Genomic DNA, 17,765 nt, shown 5'->3' with positions numbered 1-17,765 from the left:
GCCCATACCTGAGAGCCTCTGGAGGTAGTTTAGTTCCAGCCAATCCCACGTATTTTAACACAGTGTTCTTGCTAAAGAAATCCCTCACACTGCGCGTGACCTCTCGTACTTTCCTAGCACAGCCACACAGATCAGTATGTACATGCTGCCTGCGTAGAGATGCTTACACTTCATAATGTCACTTTTGATGGCTCACCTATGAGAAAAAGTGTTCCTGGAGAGGTTGAGGTAGCTCAAAGTAGTGCAGCAGCCGACAGACAGAGACACAAACAGCTAGAGAGAAACAGAAATAGAAAGGTACGTCAGATTCTAATCTTTACTGAAGTGAAAAATTCAAGCATTATTTGGTAAACAACTGAACCAGCTTTTGGGTACAAACTGTCTCATTCCCAGCCTCATGGGCTAATATTGGATGAATATTATATATGTCAGTATTTAACTTCCCTAATTCATTTTACACCACAATATGAGCAATCAAATAAAATGTAGAATATAACTGATGGGACTCACTGTGTCTAAGGGGCAGTCTGTGTAGCTGAGGTCAAGGTGAGAAACTGCATTTGGAGTAGACAGGAACGTAAAGAGGCTCTAGAAGAGAGACAGACAAACATGAGATTTCAAAGCCAAGTATTCTCCTATTCACTCTTTTTTGCTATATTTTGCAATGCTGCCAATAAATAAAACCTATATGACAAAAGACATATGCAGCCAAGTGAAACCAAATAAATGTAGCCTTGGTGACTTCTTTTAAAAATATATATATATTGAATGGTAGTGTATCTAATGTAATACAAATAGTTCTTTTTGTGGTGGGCCTGTTCAAATATTGGCAGGGCAAGTACAAATCTGAACACCACGCCCCTACATCCCCCCAGCTCTCTTAAACTCACCACCGCCTCTTCTGTGGCCAGGCAGCCGATGTTTCCGCTCAGATCTAGGTGGGTCAGGGTGTTGCAGAGAGATGTACTTTGATGAAGAACTTGAACCAGACAGCCGAGGCCTAGGGTAACAGGAAGACCCTAAATTAGCATTCAAAAAGCAATGCCATGGCAACCAACCCTTGAATCTAGTTACTTTTGTAATCGTGAAGCAGCATCTTGACATGTACAAAAGGAGTAAGAGATAAAAACTGCACCTTTTGGGGACATGGAGACCTTGGATAGGTTCAGCTGACTGAGGCCACGGGACAATTTGCACAAACTCTGACTGAGAGCAATCACACCTGAGAGCCGGTAAACAGAGAATCATAACATCAGCCTATAACACAGAAAACCGTGAACAGACCGAAACCTAATCCCAGATTACAGAGAGTATCCACATCAGAACCTTTATCCTCTATTGCATTGACAGACAGGTTGATGACATGGACAATAGAGGCAGAATTGTCCCGAAGAGCGGAGGCCATCTTGACAGCAAAATCCCTGCATCGTGAATTCAAAAAGAGTCAACTTGCTTCAAAGTAACACATAGAAATTGGGTAAATGTGTTTAACTATTCAATGTGCAATGGCTTTGATTAAGCTCACATTTTGAGTCCGCTGGCCTCCAGACTGACCTCCTCCAAAGCACAGGACCGGCCGATCATATAGAGGACCTGCTCCTGCACATCAGGGGTCTGGGAACAAAGAGAAGAGGTTCTCAACGTTTTTGGAGGCAAACAGACATACCAAGATCGACATGAATTGAGCATGATACACTATAATAAACATGTTGAGTGGGAAGAATTGTGATCTGTGCAGCCACAAAATATTGAAAAAAATGTAATAAAGAATAGGCTTGTTTGATTGCTTGATTCAAGAAAGTGGCTTCGGCTACTTGTTCTACCTATCCTTAAATCCTCTCTCTGTTTCTCTCCATCTAAATGAGTATACTGTATCACACAGAGATCAAAGTCACCCTTGAGCATGTCTTGTTGTGTTGTTGTCATGGTCAGACCAGCAATTTATTTTTTGGAAAGTGGCCTATATCTGACCTTTCCACAGCCAGGAGCGAGAGGAAATGAAGGTCTGACATGACTGAATAAGCCAAGTCTAAACAAGAACAACAATTCTGCTCCAAGTTAAAAGTAGGGTAGGCAATGTTTTTCATAAACACTTTGTTATACTGGTTGAAACTCTCTTCACATCCTGATAGCAATCAATAATAGAGGTGGTTTAAATATTTTACAAAAATGTACATCTTTTCTGTGGAAGTCTCCAACCAGCCTGTCAGCAAATGTATTTGCATACCTCCGCACACCGTGCTCGCGCAGACATTTTTGCCTTTTATTAGAATAGGACAGTTGCTAGATAGAAAGTGAGGTGCAAGAGACAGAGGGGGGACGGGATGGGGAAAGGTCCATGAGCCGGGACTCGAACTCGAGTCGCCCGAAGCACAACGGCGCTACATGTCGGCGCACTTGCCCACGAGGCTGTAAGACTGGAAAAACTGAGAGGGCAACTCTGAGAAAACAAAGGAAATTAACATTTGAACTCTCTCTTGTGAAGTTAGCATCACCATTTGAGACACAAGTCTCACCTCAGAATACATCTCTCTTTATCTCTTTCCCCACTCCTTCTCTCTCAAGCCACCATCAACGCCGAAATGAAACTGCAGTAGTCAGGTGGTACAAGTCAGACCTCTTCTAGTTATTCACGTTGATTGTAATGTTATGTACTTTGAGACATGAGGTAATTTAACGCCGTCTCTCGTGATGTTTTGTAGACTCTGCCCTGGCTGTGTACTGCCATGCGTTTTGGAGGATGCTGGCTTTAGAGACGCTCTTTCAAAGCTAGCTTGCTATTGCTAGCCTCTCTGAAACTGCCTACCCTACCTTTAACAGCTTTCTTTATCAGTATGCATGATTATTAGCCCAGTAGTATCCGTACATACCAGTTTGAAGTCCTTGCTGCATATCTTGGTAAACCACTGGTTGAAGGACAGAGCGCCCACTGCTAAAGCCAAGTCCCTATTAACATTAACAGATTATTATTACAACTATTATTTTTATTATAAAAAACAAAGATATATTGACCATTTTTATATTCAACATTTATAAATAAATTAATTTATTTATTTAAAATACTTCCTTTCAAAAGTTTGGGGTCAGAAACTTTTTTTATTATTAGTTTATTCAGCACATTTCATATTGTTACAAAAAAACACTGTGACACTGAAGACTGGAGTAATGATGCTGAAAATTCAGCTTTGCATCACAGGAATAAATTACATTTTAAAATATATTAAAATAGAAAACCGTTTTTTTTTTTAAGAGTAATAACATTTCACAATATTGGTGTTTAACTGTTTTTGATTAAATAAATGCAGCCTTGATGAGAACAAGAGACTTCTTTCAAAAACATACAAAAACCTGACTGAGCCCAAATGTTTGAAAGGTAGTGTATATATAAAAAATTAAATATATATTTAGATATTAGAAATTATTTTTCTTAACCAGAAATATAAGTTTCATTGTATACCTGCTGTCTAAATGACTGAAGTCGATGAGGTTGAACACCCGACAGTTCTGAACATGGTAAATATTATCAACATCCTAGAAACAGAAGCAACAGCACTTAAAACCATCATTGCTAAACCTTTGACATTTTAGATTCTTGTTAGTAGTGACTACCACAGACCCATTGAACTTCCACACAACATGGGAACTCGTTGAAGTCACACAACGCTGCATATGTGTCTGAAAAACCTCCTGTAAGGCACCAAAGAGGATGAAGAAAAATCAAATGAAAGCACTTTGATATCTAAATAACATGTAGATGTGATTGTCAACAGTCATCTGACCACATGGTCCAACTGCTCCATTCACATGTTCTTCAACTCTCGAGGCAAGACTGCATAGCCGCTCTTGAAGATCAGGAGGAACTTTCTTCAGCAATTTCCTGAAAGCAAGAAAAAGATGGAGGGAGTTAAAGGAAGTGTAGGATCGGTGTAACCACATCAGCCAACACAAATTCAAAGGTCATGTTTGTTCCATTTGCGGGCAGATAAATCTGTCAAGACTTACCAGAAGAAGTGAGTCAAATTGGAGAAGACCTTATGGTTTAAGTCATCAGAGTTTATCATAAGGGACAATATGGAAAAATGAAACTCCATGAAGATCATCCACTTTAATACAGTGATTGATTAAACGCAGTTGTTCTGTTTCCGGACCCAGATTTTACGCCAGATATTCAATACATAAACATGTAAATCACTGTTGCAAGTGAACTCATATTTTATGCCAAAAAGGTTCTATATTAGGAGAAAGGTCTTAAATGATTGCGTAATACTTTCATGTTTAGCGGGTTATTATTATTTTTTTTCGGTTACACTATTATGATGGTCCACTTTAGACATTCTAACTATAAGTAAATTTGCAACTACATGTCAACTAACTCTCATTAGAGTATTAGTAGACTGGTTAGGGTTAGGTGTTAGGGTTCGAGTAAGTAGAACATGTATTTGCAAAGTTACTTATAGTTTGTAGAATATCTGTTGGGGAACTATGAAAATAAAGTGTTAGTAGATACTAAGCAGACAGTTTACTAGTACTCTAATGAGAGTTAGTTAAGGTACTTATAGTTAGTATCATCATGTCTAAAGTGGACCATCGAAATAAAGTGGTACCTTTTTTTCTAGCGAAGGATGTTTACAAGCTGTCTCATAAAATTTACCTAAAATTAAAAATGACTTAAAACACAATTAAATCCATAAAGTGATTCCCATAATGGGATCCCCTAAATTATATATGAAGCGGCTTTAGAGAGACTGAATCTTCAACTGAATCATTGTTTTCAGACCCTTTGAGAAATGAGGTGATGTGCAATGTATATTATGAAAAAATTGTGTTTTTTGACCTTGGAGGCATGCAAACCTATTGTTGGAGACCTCCAAAACAAAATTAGGAACCTTTATATAGCATTATAGGGGCTATACAGAAGCTTTTCTTCTAAGAGTGTAGTCTTTAATTTTCATTTATTGGTCAGAGATCAGAGTTTAAACATTACCTCAACATTCCTTTGTTTAATATTATATTTACACTACACTATGGCCCAGTTTCACAGACAGGGCTAAGATTAAGCCAAGAATAGACCTTAGTTTAAGTAGCTTTTATAAATGTACCCAAGAATAAAACTTGGTGTGCATCATGAAACAAAACAATGCCACTGACATATTTTAAGATGTATAAGTTGCTTTCAGTTAAAACAGCTCAAACATGCATTTTAGTCCAGGACTAGCTTAAGCCTTGTCTGTGAAACCGTGTACCAAACCAAATGCACCATGTTTGATCAGATGTGATGTTTCTCAGATCACTCACCCTGGTGATGAATCAGGAAAGATCTTCTTGAGTGAGGCGGTGACATGGCTGACCACAGCTTCCAGATCTCTCACTGACATCAGGCTAAGAAAGTAGCTCTGCTTGTCTGTCTCGATAACCACCTCACAAACACAAAGTGCAAGGGATGATAAGTGATAAGCAACTAACTGGCTGGCTGATTGAAAGAGGATCTTTCTTTTGAGATGAACCCACATTGCTTGCTCCCAACAGCTTGACATTTATAACAGTTTAAAAACCACAGGCTTTACTCGGAAAAACATCAGGGTTGAAAAATGACCTCAACTTCCCTGTATTTTCAACTTCATGTTTACATTATACTCTAAATATGTTAGCAATTTAAACAAAAATAATCTTAAAATTCTACAGTAAAAAAAAGTGTTATTGGACCCTTTTCACATTTCTGAGGTTCTTCAAAGCAGGGGTCGTCATAGTTGGGTAAACTTCATTAGTGGTGAATAGAAACTGCAAGAAATCTGTTTTGTACTCCCATTTGCTCGAACGACAAAAGAAAAAAATCTATGAGTTTCCACCACTTTCCAAAAGAGGGAAAAAAATATCGAGATTGATTACAGACGTTTGAAGAGAGAATGATGTGAAATTTGCCGTCAATCCCTAAGCCGTTGTAGAATCACCCTTAGCAGTGGTATAGTTTTTTTTAATAGTTTACTACCAAGGGAATATAACCAGAATATAGAGTTATAATTCAATTTTTTTTAATGAAAATATGAAAAACTTTACTAGATTTAAGATGTTGATAACTGTAGAACTGTTATCACTGTCTGTGAAAAGTTTTTTTGTTTTTTTTTACATGTTATGCATGTATTTGTATTGTAAAATTTGAAAATGTTTCTATAATTACAAAGTATTATCTCATAATTTACAGAGAAAAGTCATATTTGACAATATTATACTACCGTTTAAATAATATGTGGTCAGTCATTTTTTAAATTAAATTATTTATTCAATGAAAACTTTTATTCTACTAGGACACATTACATTGATCAAAATTTAGAGTGAAAACTTTTACTTGCAAAATAGATCTATTTTAAATAATTAACTTTCTATTCATCAAGCTCTAGGCACAATTGTTTTCCATATTAATAAATAATAACACATTTTTCTTGAGCACCAAATCAGCATATTAGAGTGATTGACAATTCATGAAAATTTAGCTTTGCCATCACAGTAATAAATTAAATTTAAAATATATTAAAACAGAAACCAATTATTTTAAATTGTAATAATATTTCCTTGGAGCATGATCATTTTTAATAAAAAAATTATATAAAAATTTGATTCAACTTAAGTTAACTAATGAATTGGACAATTAAGGGGAATATATATCGGTACATTTGTATTATATCACAGCTGCCCATATTTTATTTTAAATTCACAGATGCTTCCACCCAAAGCAACAAATAAAACTTATACAAATAGTGTATAATAAGCAACTTTAAATGTTCATTATTCCTAACGGAATACCTCTTACCTGCTCAACGCTGTCGATGATGATGGCATAGATCTCGAGATAACTAAAGGAACTCTCCACCTGAAGCAAGAGACAGGACCGCTGTAAACAGCACACATACTCTGCAGCAAATAACACTGGAAATACAGTGACTCACAAGTTAGCATATAGAAGAGAATTTTGGGGTCAGGGAGGCTGGGTTATTTATTGAAACTCAAACACAGAAGTTGAGCTTTGGAACGAGCATTTTTTTTCTTTCTTTCCACGGGAACTAGTATTGAGTCATGCACTTTCAGTATCTAACTGCTCTCCATTAAGAGCTAATAGCTCTTCTTTCACAAATGAAGAGATATACAATCAACTCTTAAAGGAGTACGTCATTCCATCTTTTCCAAAAATCCTCAGCTATGAACTCACATCAAGCTGTTTGTGCTAACAGCAGAAGAGTCTATAGTACTCAGAGGAAATATAAAGCTCTACAAATAATTATTCCCCCCTACAGCTCTTTGAGTTAATACTGGACGTGACCTACTGGCCCTCCTGTTTCTAACCTACTGCTTGTTTTATCAGCTGCATATTTTTAGAACAGTGTCAATTCACTGTTCAAGGTTATTGTGGGTTTTTTATTTGTTTTTTGGCTCTCTGACCATTTCCTTATTCTATCAGAGTGAATGTATTTCACACACCTGATGTTCTGAATGTGAAGTTTAACATTATGATTTCTGAATGTTAAATGGTATATTGGTACTGAAACAAGAGCTATGTGGTCATGTAACATTAAAGTTACATTACTTTGAATTTGAAGCATTTCGTTTTAAGATACCCCATAAAATTAGCCCGTTCTGATACACATTGGGCTCAAAATATAGATGGACACTTAAAGGGATAGTTCAGCCAAAAAGTGTTTCCAAACCTGTATGACTTTCTGTCATCAATTTTTATTTACTATTATCTCAAAACTTAAAATGTCATTTACATTTAAATGATTTGATTTAATTTAAAATGCATTTATTTTATTTTATTCATTTTATTGGCTTATTTAATTTATTATTTGACTGTTGGTTTACATTAAATAGAATTGTAAATCCTTTTGCAAATACTTAACTTTTTAACAACTTTGTATTACTGTTTTCAGGCTACATTTTGTCATAACAATTTTGAACAATATATGTTGTATATAACCAAATATTGACTAACTTTGAAATGTTTTGCTTGAATGATGTGCTTGTGCTATCTTTAAATCGAAGGCTACTTTATTTTTTTATATTTTTTTTTATCTAATGGAATGGCATTTAAACATTTTTAAGTGTGACTTGAGTGTACAAATACTTTTTGGGATCACTGTTATCTGAAACTATTTTTTTTAAAGTGTAAGACAGCGGTGTAGAAACCATTTGATAAGTCTTATGTGCATGTGCATGTATGTAGAAACATAGAAATATCTAAAAGTAGAGGAAAGAACGTCTCCCCAGTTAAAAATGATTGCTACGACCCTGGTCTGAGATCTATGTGCTCTGATATAGTGTTTCCCACCTTCACTGGCTGCTTGCTGTGGAACACATGAGCTCTCCATTGAGACATCACCTGTTCAAGAACAAAAACACAACAGAACAGTGTAAATGAGACTAGTGCCATCTGCTGGTACACAAAAAGAGCTCACAACAACAGGCTAGCTACTTCCTCTCAGTTGTACTCTCTGTTATCAGTCTTTGTGACTTTCAGTTTTATGGCTCAGCAACCAACCTAAAAATATTGTTTTTATAACAATATTGTTTGGCAAAACCACAAAAAAATATTGTGGCCTTTTCAGTACAGAGAGAAGCATGCAGCCCTTCAGTGATAAATGAACGAACAGTGCTGACTGTGCAAGCAGATTCTTGCAGAGCATGAGACATGCTCATTTCATCAGCACATCTCTGCACCATGAGCAGCGAGTGCTGCTTTCTACATGAACATCACAGTCGACAGTGAAGTCATTCGGTATTACTAATGAGACTGGAAGAATCCAGAGTTTCCAAATGAATTTATGACATTGATCATGTGACTCTTTGAACAGACATGATGCCCTTTTTATATTATTCTCAAATCATGCATCATGCCGGAGAACATGATCATCAGGTTTTGAACAAACTTATGGAGAGTTCATGCAGCTCAAGCGCTGCTGTCATTAAAGCAAAAGGGCAACACACCAAAATACTGAAACATTCTGAAATTCATATAAATTTTTTCCTTATATTTGTTAAAAGTGTATTACTAAATACAATGTTTTATTAGATGTTATATATAAATATACACACACATATATATATAAAAATATATATACACACACGTATATGTGTGTTTGTAAAAAAATATATATTTTTCATTAAAAAAAAAAACATTTTTCCACAAATATGTAACATGATCGTTTTACTATGCGGTTTGTTGCAGATATTTGTGTTTATGTGTTGTATATGTATATATAAAGAAAATAAAAAATTGCATTACACAAATAAAAATAAATATATATTCATTATTAGAAAATTTGAGGGTGAGAGGCTGACATACCAAAACTCTGTTCTCTGCTCGTCCCTTGCACTGGTTGATATGCACCAGACTCATGAACTGAACCCTTTGTGGCTTCAGATACTGAGTTATGCCTTCTGTAAACCAAGCATAGAACCATTTATGCAGAACTGCACATCACTCTAAAAAATTAATATTCTAAGCACTGCACTATAATGCTATCACATCATTTAAAAAATGTATGCACGCATTTCTGTAGCATGTTTTGAAAGTATTGTATAAGAACCTTACCTTTGAGGCAAAATGGGACCTCTGTCAGCGCCGCCATAATGTCTGCTCACTATGTCAGTGACAACAGGGTGAAGTCAGGCCAGCGCTGGCAGTGTGTGACACACTCTTGAACATACACACACATCCTGCTGCTTTATGATTCATGCTTATAGGGGAAAACCACAGTTTGAGAGTACAGGTCTGAGACAGGATGTGACACCTGAACTGCATGAAGAGCATCCTATCGCAGTCACTTCAAGATTTGCAGTTTCTCACATAGCACAATCATTTCAACACCAATACAGATTAGATATATCTGTTTGCAACTGTTAATATGTAAAGCTCCAGTCAGTGGTTTTGCTGTCCGCTTCACAGATATATAGAAAATCAAATGCTGCACCAGTAACCTTTACTCTTAAGATCTACTGTTGCTAAAAAAACAACAACTGCTAAATGGACATTTTTCTACCCAGTATCTCCCTCTAGTGGAATGTTCACTAGGAAATTGTGACAACCCTTCCAACTAAAATTGTATCTGAGATACTGTCACTTGTTGCTATCCTGAAAAATACCTTACATTTTTTAAAATTGGGTGAAAACAAAGCTCTACACAAGTCTAAGAGAATTTCTACTCCATTGCTGAAGCAATATTTACTATAATTAATGTTTCAGCTGCTTGGCAGATAAAAAAATAAAAAAAAAAAATCTTAAGGCAGACAATTTAAACTATTTTAAACCTTCTTTGGTGCTTACTGGTGCAAATGATTCCTTTTTCCCCCTGCTGTAACTTGGCACAGAATAAAACAATCTGTGATTCTTTCAAGTAGCAAACAATTGCATCAAGATGGAATAACAGACAAACATTGATAAGGACAATATTTTTTATTAGCTGTACAGCAATACATTCTCCACACCATCTTACCTTATAGGCCCTCTATATACCCTCGCAGCCAAAATAAATGTCTTTATAAGGTTGGTTTTCTGACCATTGTAAAATTCAAATAGTACAGCTAGGTTAAAAAAAAAAAAGAAAAGAAAAAAAAGCATTAACCTAGAATTAAGAGCTTAAAAAAAAGCAATTTAAATGCAATTACATGTTGGAGGAAAACTTCATTCTGAATCTGAAAAACAAATGATCAGAAATAAGGACATTGCTCTTTTGAACAAGTGATAACTTTTTACAAATATCCTATCCAAGCTTCCTCTTCTAGAAACAGCTCATATCAAAATAGCTTCCTCGAACACTCATATTAAACTTCTTAAATTAAATGTGGTCTGAAAAACCTATTGTAAACTTTAAGTCTCCTTCCAGAATCCCATGAAATTAACAACTCGTGTCACAAACGGTTTAATATTAGGGGTGGTTGTCGGGAACACGACCACATCAAAACAGATCAAAATGATTGGAGTCATGCACGTTGCTGTACCTGCCCAGACAGTTCTGTCCCTTTTCTTCCTTTTCCAAAAGCTAGAACACAATCCAACAAGGAAGCCTATCCGTCAGGTGGAACAATATTAAAGCCACTCTCTCATAAAAAGACTAAGCAACCCCTTCCCCATCAAGCGAGTTGAGCAGACTCAAATGCAACGATTCAGGCTACAGAAGGACAGAAAGAAAGGGGGTTATGCAGCCTACATGATTGTTCAGGCTTTTATTTTTCCGCCACAAGTCATTTGAAAGCCTTCCGTGGCATGTTTCCAAACTAATGTTAAAAGCCATTGCCCTAGCATTCAAGGTCATCAATTCACTAGAAAAAGATTAAAATGTTCATAATAAAACAGAAAATAAAAATTATTTACAAGCAAGACTAGCCAAGATTACCTTTTTTGTACAAATTTATCAACTGCAGGTTGTTTTTTTTAACATACGGATGGATGTCATCGTCTCTGGCATGATAATTCGGCGGCTACATTTCTACGCTCCCTAACATTATCATCTGTGACCAGTGAAAGAGCACATGAGGAACAAACAGGGAATAAAAGTCATCATAAATGTCAAACATTGAAAGGATTTTCTTGGACAGAGGGGGTAAAAACACCCATTTCTACAGCAGTGACAGCGATTCTAGATAGCAAGGCTTGACCAGGCACAAAATTATATAGTTTCTCAATATTGCCATGGTAATGTCAGATTTGAATGGACAAATGAAGACAGAAGGTTAGCTGGGTAAAGAAAAGTCTAGATGCATGTATTATACCACGTTATGTCAGGGACATTCCTGCTCTCAAAAATCATCTGGCCTCTCCAAGTACACAGCAAAAACATAACTCAGCAGTTGAACCACTGGTGTGATAGAAACAGTAGAAAAGCGCAGCTTTGTGATCGTCATGAGAAGACAAAATGTAAGAACTTTAGGACATTGATAATTTGGAGTTTTATAGGAAAAGGAAGAGGAACAATGGAGTCTTTAAGAAATTTGATGCAGGACATGAGGCCTTAGCTTGGAATTAAAGGGGGGGGGGGGTATGTGAGCATGTATGTATATGTGTGTGTATATATATTCAGGGGACACATATGGGGATGTGCATATAAGCAAGCATGTGTGATCAGCCTGTGTGTCCACACGCATCCCCAGATCACCGGTCCATCATGCTAAGGATCATTTCAGGAGTAAGATCACCGTTAGGTGCAGCTTCAGGGACAGCTAGCTGCACTGTTTCTACACCAGCCTCGACTGCCTCCACTTCCTCCACCACTGGCTGGGCAGTTACAGCAGCATCAGAGCCCTCAGGCTCCTTCTTCACAATGATGTTCTCAATGGCCCCTGTGCTTTCATCCTCCACCTGGATAATGGCAGCAGCTGCAAGGAGAAGGAGAGGGTGATTTAGTTTAACCCTGCTAAAAGATTTTGAATGGGTTGTCTTAATACACACACGCACACACAGTACCTGTGGTGGTTTTGGCGACAGACTTTGTAGGAGAGGGCTTGGGTGCATTCTTGGGGGGTCTGCCCCGTTTCCTCTTAACGGGAGGTTCAGCTGGTGCGGGGATGGGAACGCTGGGTGGAGCCTGTTCCACATCCATCTGTTCATCGTCGAGAAGCTCATCCTCTTCCTCTTCATCAATGTCATCAAGGTCAGGTTCTCCATGCTCATCTGAGATATTCAGGCAACAGTTAAAGCTTTCATAAAACCATTAAGAGTAATAATTTACATTTAGCACATAATCATACACATTTCATTCTAATAATCCACGTGTTACAACAGGTTCAGATAACCTAGTTATCTTAATAGTCCAAAATCAAGTATTTCTTCAGCTACTAAAGTCACACTAGCAGAACTAGAGCCAAGCTACTCACCGCTATCATCGTCGTCATCGTCCTTTCTAGAGCGCATCTTCCTCTTTCGGCCACCACGAGCCCTTTTGGGTGGAGTTCCGTTCTCTCCATCAGCAGAATCCACACCAGTGCAGTTCTCTGCATGTCTGGCCATGGTATTCTGTTAAAAGTGTATATAAAAAATAAAAAAACGTTAACACCGATTACTGTATCGATTGGCACCATAAAATTCATTTGACCTCTTTGAAATGTACCATACCCTGCGAGTGAAGGTCTTGCCACATTTGGTGCAAACAAAGGATGTGGGTACAAAGTTGGGATCATGATAGCGCCGAAAGTGCATATCCAGGAGCTGTTTCTGTCTGAAAGTCTTCTCACATTGGCTGCAGGCGTATGGCTTCTCCCCAGTATGGGTGCGCTTGTGCATTACCATGTGACGCTCCTGTTAGCAAGGACGACACTGCAATTAACGAATGCTTATGCTGAACAATGCTGAACAATTAAAACAATTTCATAAACTGTCTGACCTGACGGCACGCATAGTCACACTGGTCACACTTGAAACGTTTCTCATTTTTGTGGGACTTCTGATGCTGGATGAGAGCATAGCGCTCATGGAACACCGCATCACAGTAACGACACTTTCTGCCCTGCTCAATGTAGGAATGCTGCTTACGGAGGTGCACACCTGGAATGGGCACAAATTAAACATTTTAACTTCAATAAACCACAAGTATGTCCCAAGCTGTCATTGGCATTAAAAACCCCACTATAATTAGCCATTAAAAACTACAAAATGAAAAATGAAATTTTACCGAGATCGCTCTTGCGAGCAATAACTGTGTCACAGTGAGGGCAGTGAAATTTTGCCACATTTTCTGTGTGCTTCTGCAGAATGTGCATCTTCATGGTACCACTCTGGGTAAAACGTGCATGACAGATATAGCACTCATAGGGCTTCTCTCCTGTTGGACAGAAAAAAAGTTGAATTCTATTTCTATTTAAATAACAGACCAAAAAAAATCAATCCGCAAGAATTAAAGAGAAATGGTATATGTGCTACTGACCCGAGTGGGTCCTCATATGTCTCTTCAGCTTATAGGTATCTCTGCTAGCATAGCTGCACAGACTGCACTGGAACGGACGTTCTCCCGTGTGGGAGCGAATGTGCCGCTTCAGCTTGCTAACCTGAAATGTGTTAATGCTCAGTTAAATTCAGGGACAATAGAGGGAATCAAAAAGGGCATGCATTTCTCCATTAAATCTAATTGTGATGCTATAAGACCGACCTCTACACTAGCATAGTCACACATGGAGCACTTGAATGGTTTCTCATGAGTGTGCTTGTAGCGTCTGTGTCGCACCAGCTCTCCACTGGTGACGAAGGCCATGTCACAGTCAGTGCACTTATGTGGTCTGGTGCCTGTCAGGAAGAATAAAAGGTTGGTTCAATTTCTAATTCAAACTAGACAGCCTATATTTTCCTTTCCACTAATGGATTGAAAGGAGATCATGTACCTGTGTGGGTGTTGAGATGGTTCCTCAGCAATGTCACAGTCCTGAAGGCTCGTCCACAAAGATGGCACTTGTGAGGCCTCTCATCCGTGTGGCTCTTCATGTGGCGATCCAGATTGGAACGGCGAGGGCAGGTGTAACTGCACAGCTCACACTGGAATGTCTTCTTAACACCTGTACGCAGTGGAGAAAATCCAGTGATTTAGTAGACCTGCCACAGATTTAACATTGAGATTATATTTTAATATTATGCAAGACCCTGTTCACTTTGTATGCATCACACATTCTCACCTTTCTTCTTGATTTTGGTTGGTTTAGGTGGTTTCATATTACCCACAACTTTCTCAGCATTGACTTCAGAAAGCAGTCCCTCCTGTTGCTCCTCCTCAAAGTCATACACAGACACGTCCATGTCTTTATCGCCCTCCGTGTTGTAGCGCAGCTTGCTTTTCTTAGTCTTCTTAGCCTTTTTAACAGGGGGCGTGTAATCTGGATCTTTGGACCACGCGGGGTCTTCATTTTGGGCTTCACCCATCTCCTCCTCCTCCTGCTGTGGAGGCTGATCCTCTTGGGCATGGAGCTCGTCTTGCTCCACAGTTTCCACTTCTCCATTTGCACCCACCTTGACCACCTGTCAAGAAGATATAACATTTAAATTCACCAGATAGTCAGAGCCCATTGGATTTAAAACTGTAGTCTGTTCAAAGCGGAAATTATGGCCAACCTGGAAGCCCTCAGGCAATGGCAGGGTGTGACAGATGACTGGATCCCCATCTTTAGGCATGACAGTGGCATCAACCAGTGTCCCTTGCAGCTCTTCCACAGTGGCAGCAGTGACCGGGACAGCAGAAACAGGCACCTGCACTAGCTGAAGCTCTCCCAAGCCCAACTGCTGCTCCTCCATGTTCACCACCTGCAGGGTGATGATCTGAGTGTCATCGACAGTTGTGACTGTGGCTTCATGGGCAGCACCAGCCACACCAACAGGTGCTCCGACAGCAGCCTCCATGACTTCGGTCTTCATCTGGAGTAGGGCAGGGTCCAGGGAGTCCATCACCATCATCTCCACACTGCTGTTGACATTAACTACACTCTCGACCAACTGTTGCTGGGCCTCCACCACAGGCTGTCCTTCAATCTGGACTTGCTCTAACCCAGCAGCCTGCAACAATTCAGCTCCCACTTCCTCATCTTCACGCCGCCTTTGGTAGGTCTTACATTCCTTGGCCTTGAAAGCATCCCCTGCATCTTCCACCACCGCCTCAGTCGGTCCCCCTTCCATGGGTAATACCTATTGTAATTAAAAGCGAAAAAGTTAGAATGTAACACTAGATGCAAGACGCTAAAGTTTTCCTACCTGACTGCAATCTGTAGTGTTTACTTACATACACACACTGAGACAGGCTGCTATCAACCTTGCAAAAGGTGAACAAAAGAGTTGAGTTGGCACATCCATAGGTATCCATGACTTTGGTGTTTGTATAGAGTACTGTGAGTTTACCTGCATCAAAAAGGAATACTTCATCTCTCTACCCCTGCCTCCACCACTTTCTGCCTCCGATGAATGTGCTACCTGTCTCAATTCTGCTTCTTACTACCTAGCTCAACCTGTTGGGATGCAAACAAATCAATCCATCAATGTGCAAAACATACTTTCAGTTTACAGCTATTTACCCCCTTTAACACACCCCTCTTTGGGGTTAATTAATATACCTATTAATATTATAGTGTGTGTGTGTGCATATACACATTATATATAGCCTAAATACACACACGTGTGTATGTATATATATATATATATATATATATATATATAAAAAGTTTGTTTTCCTAACACATTAACACTAATAAATAACCTCGGAAAACTTGCAACTTGAACGTGAGTTCTATCAAACCAAAACCAAGTCTTGCACTCTTGATTCGAAGCCAGAAAGCATCATCTTAACCGATTCTCGCTTCTACTTCCTCATGATCGCGCGCATTTGGCCACCAACCCATTAAACCGACAAAATGTGTCCCACTATCCTTACCTTCACACGTTTTAAAACACCCTTATGATTTTCCACAGCAAGAGGGCATTCTGCGATGGTTAATCGTGTTTTTGTACCACTACCAGTCGGGTTGTAGAGGGAGCTCTCTACAGTTTTTATCCCTTCAGTCGTTTGTTGCTTGAGGTTAGTCTTTCAAGAGTGAGCGGTCGCACCGAGACCAACGACTGCGGCGATCCGGCTGTTTTCATGCGATAAACGCTGGGATTCGAGGAGTGTGAGGCGAGGCTCGGTCTTGCTTATCGAAAATGGCTATCCTTATAGTTTGGCAACGGCATCTTCCTCGTTTGATTTTAACCTGCGCAACACGCTAGCATCGGCGACAGGACATATGCTAAATCAAAGACGCAGTTTCTTTTTAGTTCAACGTAGACTTAAACATGTCATTTGGGATTTTAGGAGTGATAAGGACCAAAGAGCGATCAGAGGCCATCGTAATGGGACTTTATTATCGCAGAACCGGGTCAATGTTTCATCGCCTCGGGTTTGAATTTAACTGCTCGAGGAGGGGCGCGAACAGGGCGATAGGCGCGAGCTAAAATATGTTACACGGCTTAAAATAGTACATATTACGAGTAAAACCTCGCGTATTTGACGTTTGTGTATTTAGGTGCTTGTTCTAAACTGTTTGGTCCATGTATTGTTGCAAATTGGTTAACTTTAAGAGGCATATTAGCTGGTTTGCTAAGTGCGCGTGCAGAAACGGCGGGTTTCTAAAGACAGGAAACAAAGAGAAGAAACAGAAAATGGACGCCTGGCCTAAAGATTGAAGCAAACATCCTGGCGTTAAATAATGACATCGTGGTGAAATGCCGTCTGATATAGTCTTAATAGTGCTTAATAATCAGGCTGAAGCCCGAACTTCTGGGTTATAAATGTTTTTTGCTAAATTTTCGATAACGATAGAGGGAGACAAACACCCCCCGCCAGCCGCCTGCACTGGGAGCCCCATCGTGACACCTAGAGGCCGATTAAAGCTCCTGCAAAACTCCCCCCTTTCGGAAAAGTAGCGCTGTTTTACCTGCGTTTGGTGATTTGCTCTCGCGTTGAATTCGACAGAAAGCCCAGGGTTTGTTCTTCCTTTAGGACGAGACGGAGTAATATTGCGTCCTTCACCTCCGGCGGTTTTAATCCTCTCCCGCTTTTGCAGAGTAGGCTCCGCACAAAATGGCGGCCCTTAGCGGCTGTTGCGCATGCGCGTCACGCAGGGGGGCGGTGGCGAGGGGGAGGGCTGTAAACAAAAGCAGTGTGCGGATTGGCCGTGTGGGGCGCTACTTTTGAATTACGGGATGTGGGCTTTTTTTAGACGTTAAGTCAAATTAATATCAAAGTATGTTTAACGTTACATTATCTGATCCTCTTATT

The 17,765-nt window shown here is 39.2% G+C and overlaps 2 protein-coding genes across 5 annotated transcripts in view; both read right to left on the bottom strand.

The window, feature by feature from the left end:
- Positions 1 to 9,685, bottom strand: part of carmil2 (capping protein regulator and myosin 1 linker 2) — a 38,861-nt gene extending 29,176 nt beyond the window's left edge. For 2 of the 3 annotated variants that reach the window (XM_056255192.1, XM_056255195.1), the window contains exons 1-16: positions 9,581 to 9,684; positions 9,332 to 9,426; positions 8,318 to 8,368; positions 6,806 to 6,865; positions 5,296 to 5,417; positions 3,780 to 3,877; positions 3,617 to 3,687; positions 3,458 to 3,531; positions 2,871 to 2,946; positions 1,526 to 1,614; positions 1,327 to 1,421; positions 1,136 to 1,222; positions 891 to 1,000; positions 511 to 588; positions 197 to 273; positions 9 to 113 (exon numbers count right to left, since the gene is read on the bottom strand). In XM_056255192.1, coding sequence (XP_056111167.1) covers positions 9 to 113; positions 197 to 273; positions 511 to 588; positions 891 to 1,000; positions 1,136 to 1,222; positions 1,327 to 1,421; positions 1,526 to 1,614; positions 2,871 to 2,946; positions 3,458 to 3,531; positions 3,617 to 3,687; positions 3,780 to 3,877; positions 5,296 to 5,417; positions 6,806 to 6,865; positions 8,318 to 8,368; positions 9,332 to 9,426; positions 9,581 to 9,617 — 1,325 coding nt within the window. In that variant the 5' untranslated portion in view covers positions 9,618 to 9,684. Of the gene's footprint in view, positions 1 to 8; positions 114 to 196; positions 274 to 510; positions 589 to 890; positions 1,001 to 1,135; positions 1,223 to 1,326; positions 1,422 to 1,525; positions 1,615 to 2,870; positions 2,947 to 3,457; positions 3,532 to 3,616; positions 3,688 to 3,779; positions 3,878 to 5,295; positions 5,418 to 6,805; positions 6,866 to 8,317; positions 8,369 to 9,331; positions 9,427 to 9,580 lie in introns of all 3 variants that reach the window. The other variant, XM_056255196.1, reaches the window with a different exon arrangement.
- A 1,511-nt stretch (positions 9,686 to 11,196) lies between these two features.
- Positions 11,197 to 17,585, bottom strand: ctcf (CCCTC-binding factor (zinc finger protein)). 2 transcript variants are annotated; one of them, XM_056255169.1, is made up of 12 exons: positions 17,422 to 17,585; positions 15,077 to 15,643; positions 14,644 to 14,983; positions 14,356 to 14,526; positions 14,127 to 14,260; positions 13,905 to 14,025; positions 13,653 to 13,802; positions 13,365 to 13,525; positions 13,097 to 13,279; positions 12,859 to 12,997; positions 12,449 to 12,655; positions 11,197 to 12,360 (listed from the first exon to the last, which is right to left on the bottom strand). In XM_056255169.1, exons 2-12 carry the CDS (start codon positions 15,632 to 15,634, stop codon positions 12,137 to 12,139), a joined length of 2,388 nt encoding a protein of 795 aa, XP_056111144.1. In that variant the 5' UTR covers positions 15,635 to 15,643; positions 17,422 to 17,585; the 3' UTR covers positions 11,197 to 12,136. The 2 variants fall into 2 exon arrangements, with proteins under 2 accessions (XP_056111144.1, XP_056111154.1); XM_056255179.1 differs by lacking the exon at positions 17,422 to 17,585 and adding an exon at positions 16,383 to 16,949.
- Positions 17,586 to 17,765: the final 180 nt, after the last annotated feature.

Source organism: Rhinichthys klamathensis, unplaced genomic scaffold (assembly GCF_029890125.1).
Source record: "Rhinichthys klamathensis goyatoka isolate OS25496 unplaced genomic scaffold, OSU_Roscu_1.1 h1tg000005l_1, whole genome shotgun sequence".
Taxonomy (NCBI): Eukaryota; Metazoa; Chordata; class Actinopteri; order Cypriniformes; family Leuciscidae; genus Rhinichthys; species Rhinichthys klamathensis.
This window is presented reverse-complemented; position numbering and strand designations above follow the sequence as displayed.

Bases quoted from the DNA above. Each gene is read 5' to 3' on its own strand.
- ctcf (XM_056255169.1), bottom strand. From the start codon at position 15,634: ATGGAAGGGGGACCGACTGAGGCGGTGGTGGAAGATGCAGGGGATGCT. The intron at 14,026-14,126 runs GTCGGTCTTATA...AACACATTTCAG, and splicing joins GTGACTATGCTAGTGTAGAG to GTTAGCAAGCTGAAGCGGCA. The intron at 12,361-12,448 runs GTACTGTGTGTG...TTCTCCTTGCAG, and splicing joins TGTCGCCAAAACCACCACAG to CTGCTGCCATTATCCAGGTG.